General features: G+C 41.1%; 1 protein-coding gene across 2 annotated transcripts in view; it reads left to right on the forward strand.

Moving 5' to 3' along the window:
• Positions 1–27434, forward strand: part of Pik3c3 (phosphatidylinositol 3-kinase catalytic subunit type 3) — a 77921-nt gene that overhangs the window by 3052 nt on the left and 47435 nt on the right. For both annotated transcript variants that reach the window (XM_021150598.2, XM_021150599.1), the window contains 9 exons: positions 1326–1469; positions 6310–6439; positions 13034–13120; positions 14751–14846; positions 17300–17371; positions 17859–17963; positions 18589–18681; positions 22628–22813; positions 27253–27407. In XM_021150598.2, coding sequence (XP_021006257.1) covers positions 1326–1469; positions 6310–6439; positions 13034–13120; positions 14751–14846; positions 17300–17371; positions 17859–17963; positions 18589–18681; positions 22628–22813; positions 27253–27407 — 1068 coding nt within the window. The remainder of the gene's footprint in view (positions 1–1325; positions 1470–6309; positions 6440–13033; positions 13121–14750; positions 14847–17299; positions 17372–17858; positions 17964–18588; positions 18682–22627; positions 22814–27252; positions 27408–27434) is intronic.

Below are 27434 nucleotides of genomic sequence, written 5' to 3' on the forward strand. Positions count from 1 at the left end.
GTGTATTCATTTGCCCAGAGAATCAAGTCTACTGGGCTTGTGGTGGGATTCCAGTGTCCAGATTCGGGTTTTGTAATCTTCGGAGGGGGATCATCACGGATTGGGCAAGCACCAATGGATGGGGAGGAAGATGGTAAAACAGTGTTGAGAACACACAGCCTTTGGTGTTTGAATTGATCCCTTCATTGATTTTGGAATGTCTAGAGTAGTTTCTTTCATTTGTTAGCTGAAAGACCACTTCCCGCTAGAGAACAGCTTATAAAACAGGTTGAACGGTAGTTGCTTTGATTAAGGCGATCTTGGGCTCAGGAGTTAGAGAGCAGAAGACTTGAGGAGAAGGATCACGTGATCAGGGTACTGTCTCTCAGAATGTAAGGGTAGACAACAAGATGCAAACTTCCATAGATTAATTTGGATATTGACACTAGTTTTTCTCTTTAACTTTACCACATGTTAATTGGCTTCTTGTCTTGTCAACTCCTGTGGTTTCTTCATCCACAAATAATAACACTGTTCGGTATTTATCAATCTGTTTTGTCATGTGAGTAATAATTTACTTAGTTGCGTATACTCATCTGTAGCATCTCTTAAACATGCAATTTGGTTTCTTAAAGAACTTTATAGACAAAAAGGTTTGATAATGTTTCGCTTCTAATCAAAATTGATGGCGTCTGTCTTTTCCTGGAGTTTCAGAATTTGCAGTGATCATAAATAACGTTTTTGTTGTCTTTGAGAATTCTTTTGTTTCTTACTGATGCACGTGTCGTTGAGCTAGAGACATGCTGCTTTGAGAGTAAGCATGAGTAATAGAATTCTGTCTGCCTTTTGAGTGTTCATGGTTTTTCTGTGGGGTTCTTTTGGGATACTAAAAGGCATGTACTTGAGGGAGTGGAAATAATCAAGTGAGTCCATTTTAAATGCAGAAGATTATTTATAAGAGTGAGTGTAGCGTAAGAAATTGCTGGTTCTTTCTGTATCCTGTGTTATTAACAAATACACATTAACAAGCTATTTGCGGACATTCTCAGGGTGCATTCAGTGCCAACAGCTAAGTGTCACCACCGGTGCCAGTGAAATAAGTCGAAGTGCAATGATCAAAATATGTTATGAAAAAAAAAATTAATAAAAATGAACTTGATGAGATAGAACAGATGTGCAACTTGGTACTGTTCAGGTGTTACAAAAACAAGCAAAATTGAAGGGTTTCCACATTTTTTAGCATATAAACCTAATCGTTTTAGAGCCTTTTCATCTGTCTGAACCATCTTTTATGGGTTGATTTGAAAGAAGGATATGTATGTATTCTGTTGACTTTGTTCCCATAGTTGGAACGAGTGGCTGAAACTTCCTGTGAAGTACCCTGACCTGCCCAGGAATGCCCAAGTGGCCTTGACTATATGGGATGTGTATGGACCGGGAAGAGCTGAGCCAGTGGGAGGAACAACCGTGTCGCTCTTTGGAAAATATGGGTAAGCATTCTGCCCAGTACTGCACAGAGGGCTGCCTCTTTTCTTTCCTAGAGAACTTTGATTATTTATGTAATGTGGTTTTATCCTGTGAAAACCAGTTAGGTCCCTGGGCCTTACACATTCTTGAGATTGGATCTGAAATGGATTTCCTAATATACTGCATTAGCTACTTTTTTTCTTTTTCATTGCTAAATTAGTGACAAATTGCTGACCAGTGGCACCAAACAGGTTTAAGGGCTCAGTCCATCGTGGCTGGGGAGGGCACGGCTGCAGAGTGAGGCAGCTGGTCCCATGGCAGCGGCAGTCAGAAGCAGAAATTGGCAGCTTGCTTTCCCTCTGCCCATGTCTTCGTCGAGGATGCTAGCTTCGAGAGCATCACTGCCTACGTTAGGGTGGGTCGCCGGAGTTAACCCAGTCTTAGACACTGCCTCAGCACATGCTCCAAATTTTGTCTCTTAGGAGGTTCTACATCCTACAAATTTGACAATCAGAATTAACCACCATAGCAGCTAAGTGAAAAGAAACACACTTTCTACTGTTAAGTGAATGCTAGTGTCATTTCTATTAGAAAGATGGAGTTCTGAGGAATGAGAACCTGGGTGCAGATCTGGAAACTGAAAGCTGTAGTGCCTTTTGGTAGACCGTGGTAGTGGCTTTCACGAGCTGCCTGCTACCAGATGCCTTAGTTTTTGTCCTTTAAACGTTTAAACATGGTAATTTGCCCATCATTAAATGTAAATGAGAGTTATCATTTTAATAGGTTTCTTCACTATTTTCTGTAAGATGCTTCAGTGGTATCTTTTGCCCATTTTCTTTTTCACACAACAACCCTTTTTGATGTTGCTAAGACAGGATCTGACTGTGTAGCCCTAGAGCTGGCCTAGAACTCACTGTATAACTCCATCTGGGCTTGAAGTCATAATGATCTGCCTGCCTTTGCCTCCTGAATTCCAGGATTAAAGGCATGTAGCACCATGCCCAGCTAAAAGTGCCTTCTTTGTAATTGTTTATTTCTTAGTGATGTCTGAGGAGTGTTTGTACATGGAGGAAATTGGCTATATGTGTACTGTGTTAAACAGTTACCTTGAAAATACTGTTTCTTTTTTGTATGTGGGGGGGGGTGGTTCATATATATATATATATATATATATATATATATATATATGCATGCATGTATGTAGATAGACACACACACACACATATATATATATACACGAGATTAGATTTATGGAAGCATTTCTTTCATTACACTTTTATTCCTTTATACTTAAATCTATAAACTTTTGTGGACAGCGTGATTCATTATGTATCAATTTTAACAGCAAAAGCTTGTCTTTTATACATGTGTCTCAATTCCTTTACATATGCTGTCTTCTCTGATAATTTAAAAGAATTCTGTCATTCTCTCCTGAACCTAAGAAAAACAACACAGAAGTAAGGTAGTGGAGCGTGAGGGAAGGAGGATCGGGGAAGTTACCTGGATCTGACGCTTGCTTTCCTTTTTCAGTGTCTCGTCTCCTAGGGTTAGTGAATAGTCTGTTTCTTCTGTAAAATGAAATCATATCCACTTCATAGTTTATGGTGATTATTTAAGTACATTTAATAAGCCTTGTGAATATTTTATTTACAAATAGTTCCTGTGATAGCTCACTGTAGATGGTGCCAGCCCAGGGCAGGTGAGCCTGAGCTGTATCATAAAGTAGGCTGAGCTAGCTAGAAGGAGCAGGCTAGCCAGCAGCCGTCCCCCATGGCTTCTGCTGGGTGCAGTGGCTTAATTTGTATGGGATGAGCCTGGAGGTTGTGGGTAGGTTAGTTGGGTCCTGATAGATGGCTAGAGAGTATAAGGGCACTGGATATTTGACCTGGAATAGATGTAGGGCTTAGGGGAGAGTCCATGGAGGGGAGGATCAGGCAGACCATGTCTGTAATGCTTTGTGTAGCTCACTGAGTAAAATTTTCTTTGCTTCCCATCCAAAGGAAGTGGAAAGTGTGCCCTAAAGACAAATTAAATCACATGGATTGCCAAGAAATTGGTAGTATTAATTCGGAGTTAAATTTGTTTGCTTGAAATGAACTAAGATGTTTAAATCGTGGAAAAATCTGTGCATGCTATTGATCCATGTCCTGTGCCACCACAGTTCTATGATTGGAGAAACACTGCTGGGGCCATAGTTTTCTCAGATGTTTCTTTAGCAATACAATGTCATCAGCGGCCTCTTCCAAGGATCCTGGTATACACTTACTAGAGTAGCCTATAAAAGTGTTCCTCAAAGCTTCTACCAAAGATGGTACAGTGACTGCCAAGTTGTGCTCTTTCCCAACATCTGTGTTGTATATGTGAGTCATTATGAGGGAAAACTTCTTAGAGAGTTCTAATGAATAATTCAGAGACTAGTTTTGTACAGTAGCTCTGCCACAGCAAGCTCTGTTTAATGTGAACATCTAGCTTCGGAGATTTCTAAGTAGCTTAAGAGCCGATTGGTCATTACTTGAATTGGTAGAACCACAGGCAAGATGATGTGCAGGTGTGTGCGAAGTCTAAAGTCATGGCAGTGTCTGCCACAGTGGCCTGGTCCTTCCAGCCAGAGCCACAGTGGCAGCTGATATTGGGCCTCTGGTGGAGCTGAAGGAGGGCCTGCCGCACTGTTCTTCTGTGTCATCTGTTTGTCTTAATTTCCCAAGTGGACGCAAGGCTCTGCACATTGTCTGACTCACCACCTGGGGCCTGTGTCATTTTCGGCAAGTTGCCATTAGTGTCCAGAGAAAGGATTTGATCACTTGATCATCACCCACTCAGCATCCTCCTCCCCTCCACCCCGCTCTAAACTTCTCTAGATGTATCCCAAGTCGCATAAATCATTTAGTAAGCTGACTTCCTGCCATCTCTGGCTGTTTGTTTTTAGTTCACTCCAGCCAGAGTATTCACTGAGGAGTGGAGAGGTGGACAGAAGGAAGGGACACCATGTGCTGTGCTGAAGGGGTGTGTGAGGACACGCACTTTTAGGAGTGATGTTAGTGACCTCACTGTCGCCAGTTCCTTAGAGACTGCTGTAAGGTTGCTCTGTGTTTTGTTTTGTTTTATTTGAGACAAAGTCTCATTTGATTGCCTGTGCTAGTCTAGAATCTGTGATCCTCCTGCCTTCATGCTGTCTGATCTGTTTGATTTTAAAAGAAAGAAAACCTTACAAGAGGCTGTCTTTGCATGTTTTTGCAGTAACCATTAATTAAAATATGATGTTTGTAATAATGAGAAAACTGATCTATACCAAGGAGTCATGTTATTTATTCATGGTCACAGTCGCACCTGCTGTAGGTGCTACAACTGTTACCCAGACCCAGACAAGCTTACAGAAAAGTTAGGTAACTAAGAACTTTGCTGTCCATCCGGTAGTTGTGGATTCCTATTGGCTAGAAGTGCAGTGTCTGCTATTCTAAGATGTCTGCTGAAGTGGTGTTGAGTGCTGTCCTCCAAACAGCAGACACCATTTTCATCTGAACAGTGGTGAATACTCACAGGGCTCCCTACGATTGGCCTTGTTGACTTGGTTCTCTTCTGAGGAGGGTGTAGGAGCATCCCTGGACCCTTTTGTACTTTCCAGCTACTTATGTGCATCTCTGCCTTGATTGTATGTGGCCTCATTTTATCAGGAGGTGCTGGCTTATGCAGACTGGCAACTTAACAGTCATCGGTTCTGGGATGAGACTTGCCCATGTCTAGCTGCCTTGCAGTCATCCGAGTTTCTGTAATAACTGCTCACGTATGCTCTGAAATTTACCTTGCTCTGCCACTAGAGCCGTATGAGAAAGTGGCGAATACTTGCTTAAGTCTGCCCAGCAACGGTTCCCTCAACAGTGATAACATGTACATTAGGTTGTATTTTATTTCTTTTTTCTTTTTTTAACACTCTTTATTTTTTTATTAGATATTTTCTTCATTTACATTTCAAATGCTATCCTGAAAGTCCCCTATACCCTCCCCCTGCCCTCCTCCCCAACTCACCCACTCCTGTTTCCTATTCCTGGCATTCCCCTGTACTGGGGCATACTCTTCGAAAGACCAAGGGCCTCTCATCCCAATGATGGCTGACTAGGCCATCCATCCTCTGCTACATATGCAACTAGAGACACAGTTCTGGGGGGTACTGGTTAGTTCATATTGTTGTTCCTCCTATAGTGTTGCAGACCCCTTTAGCTCCTTGGGTACTTTCTCTAGCTCCTTCATTGGGGTCCTGTGTTCCATGTAATAGATGACTATGAGCATCCACTTCTGTATTTGCCAGGCACTGGCATAGCCTCACAAGAGATAGCTAAATCAGGATCCTGTCAGCAAAATCTTGCTGGTATATGCAACAGTGTCTGGGTTTGGTGGTTGTTTATGGGATGAATCCCTGGGTGGGACAGTCTCTGGATGGTCCTTCCTTCTGTCTCAGCTCAAACTTTGTCTTTGTAACTCCTTCCATGGGTATTTTGTTCCCCATTCTAAGAAGGAATGAAGTATCCACACTTTGGTCTTCCTTCTTCTTGAGTTTCATGTGTTTTGCAAATTGTATCTTGGGTATTCCAAGTTTCTGGGCTAACATCCACTTACCAGTGAATGCATATCATGTGAGTTCTTTTGTGATCAGGTTACCTCACTCAGGATGTATTTTATTTCTATAGACTGCTCTCATTCCCTAAGGGAGAAAAGAGTGACCTGGAGAGGTTTGTGGTTTTAGCCGCTTAGCTCATTGTTGCACAAACCATGGTGGTCTCTGGACTTAACAAGCATGCATGACACGTATTCCTTTATGATGAACTTCATTAGTTAGTTCACTTCTACTCTGAACTTTTTTTCTTGTAGCATGTTTCGCCAAGGAATGCATGACTTGAAGGTCTGGCCGAACGTGGAGGCAGATGGTTCCGAACCTACAAGAACTCCCGGCAGAACAAGCAGCACACTCTCAGAAGATCAGATGAGCCGCCTCGCCAAGGTACACAGGCTTCAACAACAAGTAGAGCTCTGAGCAGAGCGGATCCTAGGGTACTTGATGTTGTGAATCCTACTGGTTGTCTTGTCGATTGAAATCCACCTTTAGTAGCAGTTTTGAGATATTATTCACATCTTCACTCTTGAAAGGTATATGATCCATAGCCTTTATAGCCATCCTTGCGGACGTTTTCATCTCTGAAAGCTCCATGTACTCAGTAGTCACTCCTCAGTCTTCCCTCCCTGGGCTTCCTTCCGCTGTCTATCTGTGCATTTCTGCACGCATGGAATCATGCTCAGTATGGCCTTTTGTGTGGACTTGCATCAGATTTGGAAATGTGTGTCTCTGGTATTTTCATATCATATCTGTTTTCTATATTGCTCTTTTAATTGAAAAAGATGGCCTAGGTCCTGCGTGAATGTACTGTTTGGTATACTCTTTTGAGCTTACTTTCTCCAAATGAATAAAACTTAAGATGTGCTTCAGCTGCTCATTTCTAGGTCTTGCTTGTGTTCTTACTGGATATATAAGACAGTTCACAAGCTTCCCTTATGTTTGCCCCTCTTTGCCTTTTTTTTTTTTTTATTAGATATTTTCTTTTCAAATGTTATCCCCTTTCCTGGTTTCCCTATCCCCTTCCCTCCCCCTGTTCACCAACCCACCCACTCCCGCTTCCCTGTCCTGGCATTCCCCTGTACTGGGGCATCCAGCCTTCTCAGAACCAAGGGCCTCTCCCTCCCATTGATGTCCAACAAGGCCATCCTCTGCTACATATGACTCTTTAAGAGTCTATTAACAGTGAACTTTGATTTAGCTACATCTATGATTAAACAATTAGTAGATTTTTTTATTAGAGTCATCTATAGTCTGTGGTCTACTAAAATTTGAAAGATTCAATTTTTAAGGGTCAGAAGAATATAGTTTCACTCTGGCTGCCTAAGGATAATAGGAATGTGACGTGAAGACCAACCACTTAAATAGCCCATGCAAAAATGGTGTTGGGTAATTATTAAACAGGAGGTATTACCTCCATGTTGAAATTAATGTGTTTGCTGTGATTCATTACTTAGTTATGGAAGATAAATTCTAGCTATGGAATGAATAAGTAACATCCAAAAGCCTGCTTTCCAAGTTTACCACTTTAAAAACAGTTCTTTCAGAGTGGTTTTAAAAGAATACATCTCTTTAAGGATTTAGACTGTTTTATAAACCTGCCTAGTTTTCCTTTGAGGAACAATGGCTGTGAGAAGAGGAAGTAACACTGTATTTGCTCAGCTTAGGTCTCCTCTTTGTTTGTTATTGTTGTTTGCTTTTGTTTTTTAGATGCATATGAGTATATTATAGCTATCTTCAGACACACCAAAAGAGGCCATTACAACCCACTACACATGGTTGTGAGCCACCATGTGGTTGCTGGGAATTGAACTCGGGACTTCTGGAAGAACAATCAGTGCTTTTAACCACTGAGCCTGAGCCATCTCTCCATCCAGCCCATGGGTCTCGTTTTTTTTTTTTTTTTGGTTTTTTTTTTTTTAATAATTTGGATTTTCTAGAGTTTTAATAAGGTACAGAAGGAAATGTATGTATTAAAATAGTCTCATTCCTGCATCTTGCTTATTGTCCTTTTCTTCTCCATCTCTAAACATTTTCAACTAGTGCTTCTGTTTCAACTGATATGTGAACATAGTGATAGACCAGACTTAAAGACGGTCTGTTAACTTTGACCGTCTGGGCCAGCCTCTCGGTAATGGTGGCCAGTGTCTACACTGTTTCCTTCACCTCTGTTTTCCACCTTGCCATAGTGTGAGAATTTGATGGTTGGTTGCACACCGTCCTGGGGCTTTGGATGTGACCCCGGTACTCTGGCATCTGATGTATATTGAATCTGTGTCTTGGGACTTGAAAGGTTAGCACAGAGCATGCTCTCCCCCGCCTCCTCCTCATTTCCCAGCCCGGCTGGATGCCGCTGCAGTGTGCTTTCCTTTCTGTCAGGTCGATTAAGAGGAGGCCAAGTGAAGGGAACAAGTAGATGGAGCATGTTTCCTGGTCCATGTGGAGATATTGGAACATGTGGGGAGCTGAGCACTGAAGCCGCCAGGAGAGGAAGTCATGGAACTTACAGTGCTACAGCGGGTCCCTGTGGGCTGGGGTCTGGATCTCAGGCTTAGGACTACAGGAAGCAGAGGACAGAAGGTGAAGGTGATACACAGAAGAAACAGGATGGACTAAATAACTGTCCTGACATATGCTGCCTGCATGTGGCTTGTGGACTCTAGGAAGGCTACTCATGTCTACCTGTTGTCTGTACTCACATGTAGTACTACACAGTGCATGCTCTTCATATCATAATATGGGAATTTATAAAAGAACTGACTGGAAGACAGAATGCCTTCAGTCACGCTCCTCAGTTATAATCCGGATCGTTAAGTACAACACGATGGGACATAACAGTTGAAAGAGGGACAACTGTCTCAGTTATAATCTAGATCATTACCTGACCACACAGTGGACATAACACTTGAAAGAATGAGAACTGTCTACACAAATGGCGACCTAATGAAGTGTAGACATTGCTTACAAAGAATGCCACATTTTTAAGGAACATGTGGACACAGAAAAGAACCCATAGAAAGTACTGATAGGAAGTTAGTCCCAGTAGAGACTTGACTGTATACAGTAATAAATACACTGCAGATAATCACAGTGCCCTGGAGTAGTAACACTGTAGGAATGGACCTTAATCACATGAGCAAGCACAACTGCTGTCTTCTTAAACGGCTTATCTTACAGAGGAAAATTATTACTGATTAATCAGAGCTCACAGAGTAACCCATTCCTGTGCAAATGGGAACATACACTCCTGGCCCTAGCATTTAGGTTGTGGAAAGAGGCTCATGTTGTTCTGTTTAGATGTTTTTTAAATGACAATAATAAAAAATAAAATTATGGAAATTGTTGTGGTTTGCGTGAGATCACCATGGTCTCATATATTTGAATACTTGGTCCTCAGTCGGTGGGACTGTTTGAGGAGGAGGAGGAGGTATGGCCTTGTTTGAGAGGATGTGTCATTTGGGATAAGTTTAGAGATTTCAAATGCCCACATCATTTCTAGTTACCTCTCTCTGACTCATACTTGCAGATCCAAATGTAAGTGCTCAGATGTTTAGTGCAGTGTTCTTGCTCTGCCATCATGAGCTCTGACTCTCTGAAATTGTAGTAAGCCCAGATTAAGAGCTTTCTTGTATAAATCACCTTGGTCATTGTATTTTAGCAGAGCATAGAAAAGTAATTAAGGCAATTGCTGTAATTCTTCAAGGCTTTCAGAATTTATACACATCCACCATTCCCACCATGATGTGCAGCCATACTGGTTGCTCCAGATCTGACCATGTGTCTCTCAAGACCGTGGGAAATAATGAAGTGAATGGTGTCAGCCTCTGATTGGGCATGCTTTATCTGATAGGGAAATTGGGTAAATGCCCGGAAGCTGTTTGCAGTGGTAACTATTGAATTCTGCAGAACTTCTGTAACTAAGCTGAGAAATATCTAGAATTTCTTCAAATATCAAGATGTAATCTCGGCAGCTATTGAATAGTCATTATAACATGCAAATAGCTCTTGATTTTCCATTCATGTTGGAACTCCTCATTACATCTCTCTGGTGACACATGCAGCCACGCCCACTGTTTCTGTTTGCAGCGTTTGTAGTGTATGTGTTCCAGTACTTACTGAATGGCTCCCACAGTTGAGGTCTGAAAGGTAATTTACACTCAGCTTTTGTGGTGGCTTTACCACATTTAGTATTGCTTCAGAAATAGCTGTTCAAGAGATTGAGAAAGGTCATATTTGGTATGCAGCTAAGAGAGAGGAAGAAAGGCCTAGCACATGTAGGGAGTGACATGTATTATCCACGACACAAGTTCAGCTGGTACAGAGGCTGCAGAAAGTTCCCAGTGCATAATGGCGAAGAAGGAAACCTCACTTCAGTATCAACATCAAGATACAGCTCACCATTGCCAGCTCTTTCCTCATAGCAAGTCATTGCAGGGACCAACTGTTGGGGCATAAACACGGAACTAATGTTTAGTAAACAGTAGAAATTAGAGGAGCTGAAAGAGCACAGTGACAGTGTGATGACACAGAGTGAGTGACAGGCAGGTGGAGAGGGGTGGAGCCTCCCTCATATCACTCCACACCAGCTTTTACAGGAGAAAATACTAAAAGGGATATTGTTTTGTTTGTATGAGCAAAGTAATAGGAGAAATCAATAAGAATTCATATGCACTATAAAGGAAGAAAAAAGACACATTTATCAGTCTTAGCAACTATATAGAATGATAGCACCTTTCAGGTTTTGCATCTACTTGCATATTAGGGCTCAAAGAGAAGATAATATTTTTTAACAGCATGGGCTCAAAAGTGACGAGAGTTCGAAAAGCATTTGACAGTGTGAGAACCAGCTCTCTAGCTTGCAATGTGACACTCTCCTGTAAGTCACACTGCTTGGTCTTTGGTCTCTCTTAGTCTTTGGTCTCTCTCTCTCTCTCTCTCTCTCTCTCTCTCTCTCTCTCTCTCTCTCACACACACACACACACACACACACCTAGATTCATCATGTGATAAAATGCTCAGCGTTTATCCAGATCTGTAGGATAATGACCTCCACCCACTTCCATCCTTTTCTTGATGGTGAGATTTCACTCTTTACAGCTGGAAAAAAAAAATCCTGTGTGATATATGCACATCTTATTTTCTTTATGTGTTCATCCTTGATAGATGTTTAGACCAGATCTGTTTCTTAGCTGTTATGACTGGCACAGCTATAAGCATGAATAGCAGTTACTTATGTCTCTCTGTACCTATTTTCATTTTAGTGATTACCATGAGGGAAAACAGTGCTGTTTGCTATGCAAAAGCAAGTTGGTTATTTCTTCAATAGTACTTTTGTATTACAGTTGATCTCAAACTCTTTTTAGAAGGTGTTGTTATATATGGATGAGTGTTTTGCCTGCATACATAGAAATGGACCACATGTAGCCCTGCTTTCTGTTCACAGAAAGCAGAGGAGGGCATTTGAGTTCCTTGGACCTGGAGTTATGGATGAGGGTTACTCTGTGGGTTCTGAGAACGGAACCATGATCCTCTGCAGTTACTGTGGATGTTCCTAACCACTGAGCTATCTTTCTAGCCCTCAAATGTTTTACATAAGGCTAACACTTTTGATTTCTGAAATACGGTGGACTCATGGGTATGATGTTGCCAAGGAAGATAAAGAGTACTGGTGGCTATGCTTCCAGATCTGAGTGAGGAATTAATTAATGATGCTACTTGTTGTCCTTATGGGAGTACTGCCATGGAATGGGCAGGGGAGAGGAAATCGATGGCTAAGAGAAGTGCGGATAGAAGATTTGGATGTCCAGTTGCACTTCATTTTATGAATTTATTAAAAAAGGGTTTTGATCAGTAAGTCAAGCTGATGTTTAAAATGTACACTGTCAGGAACAAAGCGAATTCTAACCTGAGGCCTTTGCAGCTTACTGTGATTTCTCTGTGAATTGGAAAATCCAGTATGATGTAATTTCTGGAACTAGGCCAAGATTAGTATGTAAGACCCCAGTGGACTCAAACATCAGCAATTTTAGAAATTTAAATCCTTTATCATTGTCTCCTAAAATAAGGCGCGCATGCATGTGCGTGTACATAAGCCTTAAAGGGGAGATTTATTGGTCCCCAGGAATTACCTTTGTCTAAGTAATTTTTTCAGAATGTTACATTAAAAGTGGGAAGAATCAAGAAAAGATGATGTATTATTCCCGAAAGGATCTACTCATTATAATTTCATTAATGATAGTCAAAACATAAGAACTGTAAAACATGCTAATAACATGTGGGGGGGGGCACTTCACTCTGCTCTTGGCAAGACTACAGGCTTGATTTTAAAACTTTTTTTCTTTTTTAATGATTTTCATTTTTACAAAAAGGTTTGTTTCTTGCTTTGTTTCTTATTCTGATATAGTATGCGGTTTTGGTATGTAATAGTGCTTTCTATGTGGGAATCTGAAATGTAGGAATCTTTCATATGTTGAGTCTAATGTCCTATGTATGAAGATTTATATGTAGACTTCAATGTGTAGGATTTCTTCATGTGTGTAATCTAGTGTGTAGGAACACTTTCTATGAAGAATTGGATATGTAGAAGGACTTATGCAGAGTTGATATATAGACTCTGCATCTTTCAGCTTAGATCTTTAAAACCCAAAAGTGTTCTGAATCTCGGCTCATTTTAGAATTTGAAATATTTGTATATACTTGATTAGATATCTTGAGAGTAGGCTCCAAATAAAAGCATAAAATTCACTTGTTTTAATGTATATTATATTGTCGTAAGCAGTGTCAGAATTATTTTTAATGCTCTGTGTACAGCGACCCATCCTCGAGGCCGATGGGGCCGTCTCCCTTTGTGGCCTGAAATGCTTTGGATTGTGTAGTGTTACAGACGCTTGACTTTTACATCAGGGATGAGCAATGGGGATGGCCGTCCCCCTTCCTCCTTGGTTGGATCTGTGTTGAGATTAACCCTGTTGCACTTTCCTACAGCTCACCAAGGCCCATCGGCAAGGACACATGGTGAAAGTGGATTGGCTGGACAGACTAACATTCAGAGAGATAGAAATGATAAATGAGGTGAGTTTTTTCCTTCCTCACACCAGGAAAAATGCTGACGGTGACTGAGCTAACATTCTTTCTTTAAAAGTAATTTTTTATTGTCAGTTCTCGGTCAGCTATGGCTTCCTTTAGGTACTGTGAGTTTTATATTAATAAGTAACAAACCTGGCCTTTTAAAGTATTAATGTCATCTGAACCATTAGCAGGGCTACCTACCTGTCATATGTGACGACCCAGCGCCTCACGTGTGTTGCCATGTTGGTCAGGTTCCTTTGACTGCTTGTTGAGTCTCCATCAGCAGTGGTGTCTCCTCTCTGAGGTCACCACGTGCCATCTTCAGAAGTGCGCTGTCCAGTCCACACCTCTGTTTCAGCGCTTCATTTACTCCCTGGGGGTTGTAGCCCCTGTAAGGACTCCATTATACATAGTTTACCTTTTCTTGAGCTTGTGTATTGAGCCATTGTAAATATTTAATTAAAAGATGACTTCAATGCGTCTTTTAAAAAGTTGTATTTGTTAAAGCTGATTTATTTTGTAGGTTTGTTTTAAGAATACCATAGGTTTGATGTAAGAATTTGTGTCTAGAGAGTGGAAACAACTTTATGAATCAAATTCCGAGAGGAGAATATCACTGTCTAGCTGATAATGACCACCGTGGTGTACAAATCACATGACTTAAACCTCCACAGGTTCTTAGCAAGAGAGAAGAGGAGGGAGGGGAGAGAAAGACAATGGAGACTGAGTGTGACAGCCCCTTATTCTTGTCTTAAATGAATCTTGTTGTGGGAACCACCTATATTGATTGTACAGTTGAGATCTTTTCTAAATGTATTCACATGTTTACAACACAGACCACTAGAAGAGTTAGCTTTTGCGCTTTTAATAATAGTTCCACTAGAAAAATAGTTTATTCAAAATCCATCTGTTTTCTTCCAGGTCAGTGCTTCGTGTATAGAGATGTAGTGTTGGGCATGCTTTCCCACCTTGGCTGTGTTGCCCTTCCTCTCTGCTTGTCACCAGACAGTAGACAGTACTGTCTGGGGACAGTAGACAGTACTGTATGGGGACAGTAGACAGTACTGTATGGGGCTGCACACTTTAAGTGCCCTTGGCGTTGTGCACCATGTACATGCAGTAACAGCAGAAGCTAGAAGAAGGGGTCCTGATAAAAGCTGCTAATGACGAGTTATCTTAGGAGCATTCAGAAATTGTGAACATTTTATAAAAATTACTTAAGCCTCTTACCTTTGATTACAAACTTAAAAAAAAAATAAGATTACTTTCCTATATACATCATAATTCCTGAAGTGAGTTAATTAATGTAGTTTAAAAGTAAAAGTACTGAAAGTTGTTACACGTACAAACTGGCATCTTTATTTTTGAAATAAAATAAAATAAAACACTTTCAAGGTTTAAAATCATAAACTCTAAGGTGCTGAGTAAGCCAAATGTCTTATTGATTCTGGAGATGGAGTAATGTCCCCTTCTACATGAAACAGTGAAGCTCTATGGCTATTACATGTGAATAATAACAAAAGTTATATTTTAAGGAGTAGTCATTGATTCCTGTGTTGCTGAGTTGTGATGAAGACCCTTATTTAAGGAAGTTTGAAAGTCGTCATTTTATTGCTCTATTTTTCTTTTTTAGAGTGAGAAACGAAGCTCTAATTTCATGTACTTGATGGTTGAGTTTCGCTGTGTCAAGTGCGATGACAAGGAGTATGGCATTGTTTACTATGAAAAGGTATTCTCCTTACGACTCTCTGCTTTCTGCTGTCAAGGGCTGGCCACCAATGACTGCTCTTCCTGCTTAGACAAATGCTTTGGTTGCAGAAGAACAACCAACCAAAGGCTTTCAGCCGCAGCTGCTTCTGCATACACAGCCATACCACAGAGCTGCAGCCCAGTCGGGTCATGTAGGTCTGGGCCACAAATTCAATAAGTATGCAAGTGATTAAGACTTTCTGATTAAAATTGTTCTGCAGACCTGTGAGTATGACACCAAATAATAGCATTATTTACAGTTATCCATTTGCCCAATAAATAGGAAATTATAATGTTTCCTTGGCAAGACTTTGAGAGTTCAGGTGTCTGTTATTTAACATGGATACAATATGTTGGAACTATGTGTATCTTTGCTTATGAAAACCTTCACTGATGTGCTTGTATATAATTTATTCAAAAATTTGAGACAGTGTTTTTACTGTACTGAAGGAACAGTTGTGTATTGTTCGTGTTTTCTCGTTATGGGAAGAATAGCTCAGTGTTCTGAATGTAGCTCTTTCAAATTCTTTGCTTTAAATTCAGGTTGAAAGGGTTTCCCTTGGTGCAGCAGAATAATGATATAGGTAAAAATATGCTCGTTTGAAACCGCCTAAGTAGAGTTTCTTTCAATATTATGGAAAGAGTGTTTAAATCATTTCAAATGAGAACAGAGTTTGTGTATGTGACACTAGAGATGAACACTTGTAGCATACAGTAAGTTTGTATATAGGTCACTTGTTCATTAGAAGTTGCTTATTAAATTATATTTGCATATTAGTGTCACTTGTTGACACCGCCTCCAGTGGCTTCATGCCTGTGCCCTTTGCAGAGGCTACCTCATGCCTGTACACTTTGCAGAGGCTACCTCATGCCTGTACCCTTTGCAGAGGCTACCTCATGCCTGTACCCTTTGCAGAGGCTACCTCATGCCTGTACCCTTTGCAGAGGCTACCTACCTCATGCCTGTACCCTTTGCAGAGGCTACCTCATGCCTGTACCCTTTGCAGAGGCTACCTGAAAGATTTTCACAAGAGAGGATTTGGATTTACCCTGTTATTTATTACTGTGTGATCCTTCTCAGTTGATGTTCTTACTTCTTTTCTCTGTCGTCTGTTTTCGCTTTAGTGCGAAGTTAGAATAAGTTAACTTATCCGGCCTTCTATGCATGAGAAAGATGGGAAAGATGAGAAAGTAGGTTATTTACCATTGTGTATGAGTTTATTAGAAAGCCCACGTCAAAAAGAAAAGGTTATTGAGCAAACTTTTCACCAATATTTTCAAATTACTTCCTGTTTTGTGCTGTGCGTGTTTATGAAATCCACACTGCTGCTCGTATGGGGCTTCTATGTGAAGAAACTTCACAGTGGGTTAAACACTGTGAGGGACCTTTTGAAAGGCAGCATTGCAATAGAGGAATTAGTAACAGAGTAGAAATTGGAATAATTTTTAAAAACTTTGAAAGGTTACTCCTTCTAGGTAGTTGCTCATGAATTAATGCCTGCCTGCTCACCTTGTCATAGTTCTTTTAGCATAAGGATTGCTGGGCCAGTGCAGCACAGTCTAATGGAAACAGACTTTGTTGTCACCTGTCTTCTGTGACAGATAGCCTTAGTGAAGATTAGCTGCCACAGTTGGGTTGATAAATGTGTTTTCTGGTTGTGACCGAGAACAGGCCAGTTAGACAGCAGCTCTGGGGCTCTGCTGTTTCCCGTAAGACTCAATTATGGTAGTGCTTTTTCAGTTGCTCCTGATTTTGTTGAATATCTACAATTGAGAATGCACTAAGCTCTGAGGACAGTAGAACTCTGATAACAGTGCTAGGTACACAGTCACAAGGGATGAGTGTCAATCATAATTAGCCTATTGCAGTAATTTTGCAGAGACATTTATTATACTGAATTGGATTAAAAGCAAAGGCCATTCATTCTTCAGGAATGATGTACCAACAAGGTAAGGCAGCTTTAATTCTTAACATATGTCAAGAATTAGTGCTATGCTCTTGTCCATGTGAAGGCTTGTTTTGTCCCCTGAGATGCCCTGTTGTTGCAATCTCTCACTGGCCAGAAATGTGACCTACACTTGAGTGGGTAACAGCTGGACTGATTTAGGTTAAGATTGGACTGTTTTCTTATCCATTGTCATAATAAACCAAGATTTAACAATTGTAGCCACAAACAATAAAAAACAAACTGTTTCCAGATTTCATATCTTTACAACTATAATAAATTTTTTTCTACTTATTTTCCAAAAAATTTATTAGTAATAGAAGTAAAAAAAATGAATGTGGAATTGAAAGAGGATAAGAATTTATGAACAAAACAATGATGTTTTTAAAGTTGAATGTAAATGTATTAGCATTTTATAATATTATATCCACTTACCATTTGGTTAAATGTCTTCCTTTTTTATCTTTTAAACCCTGCACTATTCTAGGATGGTGACGAATCATCTCCAATTTTAACAAGTTTTGAGTTAGTGAAAGTTCCTGATCCTCAAATGTCTATGGTAAGCTGCTGTACACAGCTTTTAAGAACAATGATCTGTGGAATAGACACAAACCCATGTAATAGATTTTAAACTTGTAATACATACACCTGACATACCCAGACATGTTCACTTGTGATAAGTGCTCTTCAGCTATTGGGGATTGGTTTTAATGAATGCTTATAAGGAACACTGGCATCTTAAGAGTGAGGTCTGACTAATGCAGGAGTGACTGGGAGGTTTTGTCTGGTGTGAAAGTGGTGATCCTTAAGGATTTGGGTAGGGGGAGCCCGAGGAAGCCGGGTGTCATATGCATGTTCCACTACTGGAACCTGACTCATATAGTTTCACAGCCTTGTAGTGGGTCCTTGGGACTGAAGTGGCACCAGAGTGAATCAAACATCAGACATCTTAACCCATGGCTTAAAGGAAAGACTTTGCTGTTTGTGACTACTGAAGCTTCCCTTTTGTAAGGTTTACATTCTCTGTATATCTAAACAATTTAAAGGAGAATTTAGTGGAGAGCAAACACCACAAGCTTGCTCGGAGCTTAAGAAGCGGACCATCTGACCACGATCTCAAACCCAACGCTACCACAAGAGATCAGCTAAATGTAAGAGAACATACAGACTGGAAAAGAACAACTAAGTGGACATTTTATTACGGCCAGTACTTTATAGCATTTCAAAGTTTGCTGAATTCTGTAACTTCATGGTTTCAAGTTTCATGCTATCTGCAGAATGGTTTGGATTTGTTATTAGATCATTTTGGGACTTTTAGTAATTCTGTCTCTGTGGAAACATAACTAGAAGATTGTAAGTATTTTCATAGTTTAGTGTTCTGAGAAATGAGCTATGAGGTGTTCCTTAAGAAGGCCGGCATGTAAACACTAAGAATTGCTGCTGACTTGACAAGAGGGCACTCATTTTGTTTCTAGTGATTTTATGGTGAAGGACATTGCCACTTTGGCTTCCTTCCTGTCTAGTTGAATTAAATCAACTCTGAAATCATATGCTCATATAGAGCATGGCCGTCTCATTGTTCCTTCAATGTCCTAATGAGTTGCTTTGTAAATTGATGCCTCAGCACATATTTTGCCTTAATTGCCTCTGTGTGCCTTCCCCCACCTTGTGTAATAATTATGTTATAGAAATATTAAGCAAATGAAATATTATATGAAATGGAAATATGTAGTAAGTGTATGTTTGACAAATATAATTCTTTTTCTTTTATTTTAGATTATTGTGAGTTACCCACCAACCAAGCAACTCACATATGAAGAACAAGATCTTGTTTGGAAATTTAGATATTATCTTACTAATCAAGAAAAAGTGAGTTTTTTGAATAGTTTATGCATCAAATTTATTTATATCCCTTTTTTCTAATGATCAAAAGGAAAGTAAAATTACACTAAACATGCAGCTATGGTCAAGCAGTCTTGCTACACAGAAATATACTGGCTACACAGGAAAAGGTGTATACACAGAGACACATATTCTTGTGTGTTAACTCCTAGAAAATGTCTGAATGAATTTTGAAGGCAGATTTTTTTCAGTTTCTACCTGTGCAGTTTGTATCTGTTGCACAGGATAGAGTAGCATATTTCATTTCTTCTTGTTCTAGTGGAGACAGCTTAGCATTCTGGATGAGACGGCACAGCACCTGTTCCGTAGCATGTGCAGATTAAACCTGAGTCCTTTCATTCTTACCCTCTTCGCCTCTTTGTTCCTGAGTGATTAGGAATGCAGTCATACTGACTACAAAGCTTGTGAATTCTTCAGACCGTAAGGATAGAGGAAATAGTGTGATATGTAATGTGGAAACTGAATTAGTATAGTGTCAGGCAGCTGGTTAGCAGGATGGGGGTGAGATGAGAACTGGACATTTGGTAAGGAAACTGGAGGGTTGGGGCTTCTGGAGGGAGAAGTGTGATGAATTGCCAGGTCTAGCCTCTAGTCTGAAGACTTGTTCTTGTGCCTACACTGTTACGACTGTGCAGCTTTGTAACTGCAGGCCAGTCATGATGGATTAAAGCTCGAGTTTCCTGTACTTGATATGGGATGATTCCTTGGTAATGAAATGTATATATCTTGACATTCTTGAAGTATTCTATCTTAGAGTGAGGGCTAAAGATTTATTTAAAAAATAGATTCATTTATTTTACTTTATGTATATGACCATTTGACCTGCATGGATGTATGCGCACCACATGACTTCTTAAACAGCTGATGAATGCTAGGGACCTTTAAATCCACAGCAAACCCACTATGCACATTGTACATCCCTGTCACACAGATCAGGTTCACTACAGGGCAACGGAAGTATACATGCTCCTTCTCGAGATGCTGGTGTTCAGGCTTTAGAAGGGGAGGGGGTCTTTGAAGATCTAGAGAATATAGAGAGGATTTGCAGCAGGGTTTCTGAGTCCACTGGAGGCTGAGCAGAGACACATTAGGAAAAGCGTGCGTCGTGCCACTGTCATCTCATGCTGGAGAGTGAACCAGTGTGCTGCAGTCTCATGCTGTGCTGGTCTACTTGGTTTAGTTGAGTTTTATAAGGTAGAAGTGAAAATGAAGTTAGGGACCATCTTGAGCTCTTCAGCCTTTGCTCTGTCTCATTCATTGATGGTTTGGGAAACCTTTTGTGGATGTGTCTTAACGGTGACCCTTTATATCTATGAAACGGGAAGGGGGATTTTATGTTACGCCAGCTTTTGAGAGCTTGCTCTTCCTCCAGAGCATGAATTAGTTACAACCTTGCTGTGCTAACTGAAGAGTCGTGTGGTTACAAATCATGGCTTGCATGCTGCAGTCATGTAATCTGCATGGGAAGGTGGAGACTATAATGTGAAGATGCACAGCGTCAAAGTACAGGGCAGCCTTACAGAGGCCTTCCTTAGATGGAAAGGCTTGTAAGGTAAATCGTTGATCTTAGTGGTCACTTCTCACTGAATTCAGTCCCTTCTAAATGTTTGCCAATGATATAAACTGAGTGGCAGGTGTCCTGAAGACAGCATCTTGTCTTCAGAGATGCTGATGAAGCTGCAGTTCTCAGACCAGAAGGATCTTAAGTAACTGGCAGAGAGTAAATAGTATTTTTAATGTGCAAAAAGGGCTCTTGAGCAAACCAATGTAAATTGGCCTTGAAGTGGCAGGAGTAATCATCACATAGCAGCCTGTGTGTCCTGTGCCGATGGCAGCCATCACTGATGCACAAGCCTTCTTTCAGTCTGTGTCTCGCATAGGGATGGGCTTGCCAGGCTTTCAGCTCCCAGAGAATTTCTCATTTCTAATCTCAGGAGGACTGTAGAAACAATTTAGTGGACATTAGCTATTAGGAAATGATACTTAGAATTTCCATTACATTTCCTTGGTGTTATCCATCCCCTCTGGCTCTTACAGTGCTTCCTCCTCCGCTTCCATATTGTTCCCTGAACCCCAAAGAGAGGGCTTTGATGAAGACATCCACATTTAGGGCTGAGTACTCTCACTTTCTTCACATTCTCCATGTGAAGATGATGATGACTGCTATTGACTGAGAGACACTGCTCTTTGGGTATAACAGAATGTCATTAGGAATCACTTTGGTTTTCCTCTAGGCCCATAACCTGTCTAGTTTCAGGTTCTTGGTGACCCAAGCAGTGTCAGGCATGGGTTTTATCCTATGGAGTGAGCTAAAATCCAAAGAGATTGTGGTTGGTTACTCCCCAGGCCTGTCACTATTGCACCAGGGTATCATGCAAGCAGGTCAGCAGTGTAGATCGTAGGGTTGGTAGCTGGGTTGATGTTTTATCTTTCTCCCCTGGTAGCATGCAATGCACCTCCCAGTACCATGAACCTAGTCGGTAGGGTTGAAGTCTCCAGTTAGGTACCAGTTGATTTTTCCTATGTCCAATGAGTGTTGTCTTCAGCAGTAGGGCCTTATCTTCAGTTTGGGAAGCAACCAAGCTTTGGCAAGTGCCTGGGCTGTTCAGTGTTTTCCTTGAGTCCCTTTTGACTCTACTGGATGTAACCTGTTCTTGGCGCCGGAAGTTTCACTTGGTTATGAAAGCTGTCTAGTTGAGCATTGTCTCCTCCATTATTTAGATTTCCATTTAGATTTCGTTCATTCTCATAAATACACGTACATGTATGTATGCACATATATGTACGGGTCCATTTGTGTGTATTGTGGGCAGGGGTTGAGTGTGCATGCATGTACAGGCCAAAGGTCACACCCAGGTGTCTTCCTTGATTGCTCTCCACCTTATTTTTTGAGCCAGGGTCTTTCAGTGAGCATGAAGTAACCCATTGGCTAGACTGGCTGGCCATGGAGTCACAGGAATCCTTTGGTCTACACCTCCCATCCTAAGTTCCTCGGGCTTGTGGAATCTGCACTTCTGGAAGAATTGACTGTGGAGTTTTATTGAAAGAAAATTTGAAAGGAGCTATCTTTCTTTAAGAGCGAGTCTGTAGATGACAGATTTGTGACAGAATGAAAAGAGCTTTCCATTTTGCCTGGGGTGCTGCCAGGAGACCTGGCTTTCAGGGTTTAGTGTGAGGAAAACAGGAGTGTGCCTTTCTGAAGTGAGTTGTGTATTGTTTGTGCTGTCAGGACTTGACCTCTGCTAGGCAGCCATGTCCAAAGTTGAGGACATGGAATTGCCAGAGAAGTAAACCTCTAGAAAAATCTGCTGTCTGCTACACAGATTGCTTGTGGCTGGCTCTGTACCTACCTCTCTTGCTGTTTGGCTTTGATATTCTTATTGTTGTTTTTGTTTTGTTTTAACTGCATGTCTCTTTAAGGAGTCGCTTCTTAGAGAGGCATCCTGGTGTCTTTGATCTCTCTGAGAGTGTATATTAAAGCTAAGGAACTGACCCTGATTAGGTACCAGTGAGGCCAGTTGGGAGATTTCACCGAAGCTTGTTGTGGTTTCTTGTGACACACTGTTGGTATTGCAAAGCTAAGACTGTTTCCAAGGCATGTTAATGTTCTTGGGATTTACCTCGCCTAGCCCATTACCATCTTGAGGTCTCCAATATTTTAAAACCAGAAAAATAGATTAAAAAAAATTATTGTCTCCTGCAATTTTTTTATCCTGGAAAATATAGTTACAGGGAAGGGGTTTTGTTTGTTTGTGTTTGTTTGTTTGTTTTGTGTTGGTTTTTGTTCTGTACTGCTACTCAAGGACCTGGATTCTTCTGTCAAGGCCAAGTAGACCTCTGCCTGTACCAGAGCTCTTTGACCCAGCAATCAGATATAGTTCCTAACTGTCTATTTAACTCGTTCTGACTCCAGGCTCTGACGAAGTTCTTGAAGTGTGTTAATTGGGACCTACCCCAGGAGGCCAAGCAGGCATTGGAACTTCTGGGAAAGTGGAAGCCAATGGATGTAGAGGATTCCCTGGAGCTGCTCTCCTCTCATTACACCAACCCAACTGTGAGGCGTTACGCTGTGGCCCGCCTGAGGCAGGCCGATGATGAGGTACATTACTGTTCAGTACCCCTGGTGACTGTTCCGTGATACATTTAAAAAATCTAGTCTAAGCCGGGCGTGGTGGCGCACACCTTTAATCCCAGCACTCGGGAGGCAGAGGCAGGTGGATTTCTGAGTTCGAGGCCAGCCTGGTCTACAAAGTGAGTTCCAGGACAGCTATAGAGAAACCCTGTCTCGAAAAAACAAAAACAAAAAACCAAACAAACAAAAAATCTAGTCTAAGACTAATCACTGGTTACAGACTGTTTTTTTTTTTTTTAAAGATTTATTTATTATTATGTTAAAGTACACTGTAGCTGTCTTCAGACACACCAGAAGAGGGCATCAGATCTCATTACAGATGGTTGTGAGCCACCATGTGGTTGCTGGGAATTGAACTCAGGACCTTCGGAAGAGCAGTTGGTGAGCCATCTCACATGTGTGCGCTGTGAGAAAGATGCAAGAGGGAGCATATAGGCCAGTGGTTCTCAATCTTCCTAATGCTGTGCTTCCTCAGGTTGTGAGTACCCAGCCATAAAAATATTTTTGTTGCTACTTCATAATTGTAATGTGCTGTTAAGAATTGTAATGTAAATACCTGATATGTAGGATATCTGATACGCAACCCCTTTGAAAAGACCACTCAATTCCCAAAGGGTCCTGACCCACAGGTTGAGAACTATTGATGCATGCAGCTAGACTAGTTAGGTCTCCGGAAGCATTTAAAGTATTTCTGCAAGAGCTGCTGTGAGAGGAGAGCTGCCCTCCAGTTTGTCACTTGATGGCCTTCTCTCCCAGGGCCTTCCACTGGCACCAGAGCTGCTATTCCTCTGTCTGGAGAAAAGGCTTCTAATGAAAAATGCTTCAATGCAGCACAGCTAGGGAGTCGTTCGGATCCATTCCAACTCAGTGTATCCAACTCAGTGTACAAGAGGCCACATTAATCGTAGCCCTGTGGAGCCTGTAAGCCTTTGAAGCACAGAGGTTCGTGGCCATAACTCGCTTCCAACCCCCTGCCTTCAACTTCAGCTGCTGGCAGTTGTGCACATGTGTAAAATGTCCCAAGATGGTCTTGCATCCTCTGGGTACCCATAGCAACTGTAGCCTTCATGCTGAGTGTCCGTATGCACCCGGCGCAGCTGAGGAGGAATGGTTGTTGACACAGGCATTGTTAGACTTTGCCTTAGTCATTCCTAGTGAGGTGGACTAATCTGGCAAGTTTTCTTGTTTTCTAGAGTGAGTGTGTTCTTAAAGATGACTTACTAGTTTATGCTAGCCCAATGGGACATAAAACACAGTGTGAAACCTTACTGTAAATTGCTGCTGAGCTAGTGGAACAGCTGTTATTAATGACACCTTAAAGGTCATTTTTAATTAGAAATGCCATGAATTTTCAGAAGCACATGAAACATTATGATTGAAATATGTCCATATTTTATTAAAATTAAATAGTATCTCAAATGGTTTCATAGAATTTACTTGTTTTCAGCCATCATCTACAACACTAGTCTCCATCACAGTCTCCCTAGTGGGTTCCTGACACCCGTTCATACCTCCGTGCTCTCTTTCAAATTCATGGTCTCATTTTTCATTAATTGTTGTTACATGCATGTGCGTGTGTGTATGTGTGTGTGTATATGTGTGTGTGTATGTGTGCATGTGTGTGTGTGCATATGTGTGCATATGTGTGTATGTGTGTGTGTATGTGTGCATGTGTGTGTGTATGTGTGCATGTGTGTGTGTGTGTATATACATATACACATGCTTCATCTGTATAATATTATATTTTTGCATCTGTATAATGTTCTATTTTTGTATGTATGTTTTCAGGCCTGCCCATATAGTATTGGATAACCAATTGGTGTGCTTTTCTCTTACCTGCTGGCTGTGAGTTGGGTTTTCCGTGTTCAGTGTCTTAGGATGCATAACTCGCATGACTTACAGAACTGAAGAACACACTACTGTCTATTGCTGGTTAATTAGAAAGGGCATTTAAGAGAATCCTTGGGTGAAGTCCTGAGCCCGGAGCTTCCATTGCCATGGAAGTTTAGGCATAGCATTTTCCTCTCTGTGGACACATTCTTCATGCTATTGTTTGGTGTTCTGGGCACTTCCTCACATTGATATGAATACTGAAACCATTGGCGACTGGTAACTAAAACTGCCCCTTTGGACAGGCTGGTCTGACTTTTGGACGTTAATTCTTTCCACAATGTTGAGAGTAACTCGTTTTATGAAACCTTCAAAAGAATCTTAAACTTAAGTCAACATAAGAGACAACAGCTTTATGACGTAGAGCCTTTTTGCCTGGCACTGTGATTTTATACTCAGGTCTTTTACAAAGTTCTATGTTGTTTTTAGATTAAATTATATCTGACAGTTGTGTCATGATTACAAAGTATTCATGCATTTCTCTTATTATCCATTAGGTAAAATGCCTGTTTCTCTTTTTGTCTCTTCACTGTGTCTCTTTCTGGCTCTTATACATTCTTTTTGAGCTCTCACATCTCCTACGTGTAAGGTGGTACCACAAAAGCTGTGCCTGTTTTTCAAGTCTGGATTGCTCTCCTCTCATTGCAGCCTAGCACAAATAATGTCCCAGCTCTGTCTTGCTTTCACTTTTATGAGAATGCCTTTAGTGTCTTGCCATCTGATGTGTGCTTAATGGTCATTTTATTTAATTCTTACTAAGTTCAGAATAGTTCTTTTTGCGTGTGCTTGTGTTCTGCATGTGAGAGTCTGAGTGTGAGAGCATAAATCAAGAAAGCCTCTTGATAGATCCATCACCTTTTGCTCTTATTCCTATCATGTTAATCTGTGTGACCTCCCCCACCCCACATAATTGTAATGTAAATCTCGTAATACCTGTATGAATTTGGTTTTTAAGGATTGTATTTAGGAATGTTTAGAGTGTTGATTCTTACTCTTACTTGGTCCAGACCTGGAAGTTCTGCATGAGAATTGAGTGAGGAATGTGTTTGGGGCACACTGAGGCAAAGCTGTTTGTGTTCTACAGAGGGCACAGCATGAGTACAGGCAGGGACAGCAGCAGAGTGTGTAAAGCAAGAATTGCACATGCGTGGACAGTGACTCTTGTCTGCAAGCACAGGAGCACTGTCTCTGACACAGCCTTGCTTTCCAAAGCATGGAGTCACCTTTGGGGAAGGTGGCAATCACTACACCACCCTTGGCTCTAGGGAAATTTCTATTGCATCAACTTGGGTAGAAATCTGTTTTTTTTTTTTTTTTTTTTTTTTTTTTTTTTTTTTTTTAACACCCTGCTTTTGCTTTGTTTTACTTCAAAGTTTATGTCTTCCATACTTGGGGACTTTTTTTATTTTTCAGCATAATGAGAAAGCAGATGACTTACTTAGTATTAGCATTAATTTATTCCCATACAAATGAAAAAACTGTGTTGTTGGAGTGTACACTGCCAAGTGTCCAGCAAGCTGATGGGGATATGTGACTTAAAGGAGGGATATGGTTTCCCACTTCCCCTTTCCTGGGCAATTCAGTGAGAAGCAGTTCTCATGTCTTATTGGCTGAGTCTTGTCCATCACTGGAAAACTTCTCACATTAGAGAACATTCAGGTGAGGAGCAACTTCTTGTTGTGTTTAGCTCCAGGCTCCTACTGACTTCCAGAAAGCAGAAGAGGGACTCAGCCTGAGACACTGGTGTTTCAAGCCCTTTCTTTAACTGGAGGGTTAGCAACTGCTCAGTCTCTTCTGTGTGCCTGTTTGAAAAGAAGGATGTGAGGTTATTAGAGGGATGTGGTGGTGGGAGCTGGGGGATTTAGAGGGATCTGTGGGTATCTCAAAGAATAGGGGGAGGAGGAGGAGAAGGAAGAAGAAGAGGAGGAGGAGGAAGAGGAGAAGGAGGTGGAGGAGGGCTCCAGGTTTTAGAGCTTTTGAGATTTTGAGGGTTTTTAAGGAAAAGAAGAACAAAAGTTGTTTCAAAAAGAGTGTCCTGAGATGGAAATTCTTTTGAAACTGTGAAGTGTATTATTCCCCAGCTGTCTTAGACATGGGGTGCATTTGATGGTCTCCTGTTAACAAGGCCCTTCTTTAACCCCTTAGTTCTTTCTGTGGGAACTATCTCAACCTCTCTCCTACCTTCTCCTCTCTCCTGTTCTGTTGTTAAGACAACCCTATGTAACAGAAACCACCATTGGCCACTTACTATGGCCTGCACACTCGCCACTCCTTTTTTTTTTTTTGACTAACTTATTTTACGACTGTGACTGTTTCTGCAGCCTTTGCTGTGCCGGTCTTTTTATAAATAAGGACACAAGGATGCATCCCGCAGCTCAGCAGCTTCATGCTGTGCCAAAGGCAACAAATGGAAGACGTGCAAGTCGCATGTCCCTGTCTGCCAGAGAGAAGTGTGGCTGTACTGAGTGTGCTTTGGATTTTCTAATGCCCGCTTCTTTTCATTTGTTTATTTGTAGGATTTGCTGATGTACTTACTGCAGCTGGTCCAGGCTCTGAAATATGAAAACTTTGATGACATAAAGAATGGCTTGGAACCTACCAAGAAGGATAGTCAAACTTCAGCATCGGAAAGTCTGTCCAGTTCTGGAGTCAGTTCTGGAGAAATAGATAGGTGTGGCCTTCCAGGGAAGATTATTTT

Source organism: Mus caroli, chromosome 18 (assembly GCF_900094665.2).
Source record: "Mus caroli chromosome 18, CAROLI_EIJ_v1.1, whole genome shotgun sequence".
In the NCBI taxonomy this organism is placed as follows: Eukaryota; Metazoa; Chordata; class Mammalia; order Rodentia; family Muridae; genus Mus; species Mus caroli.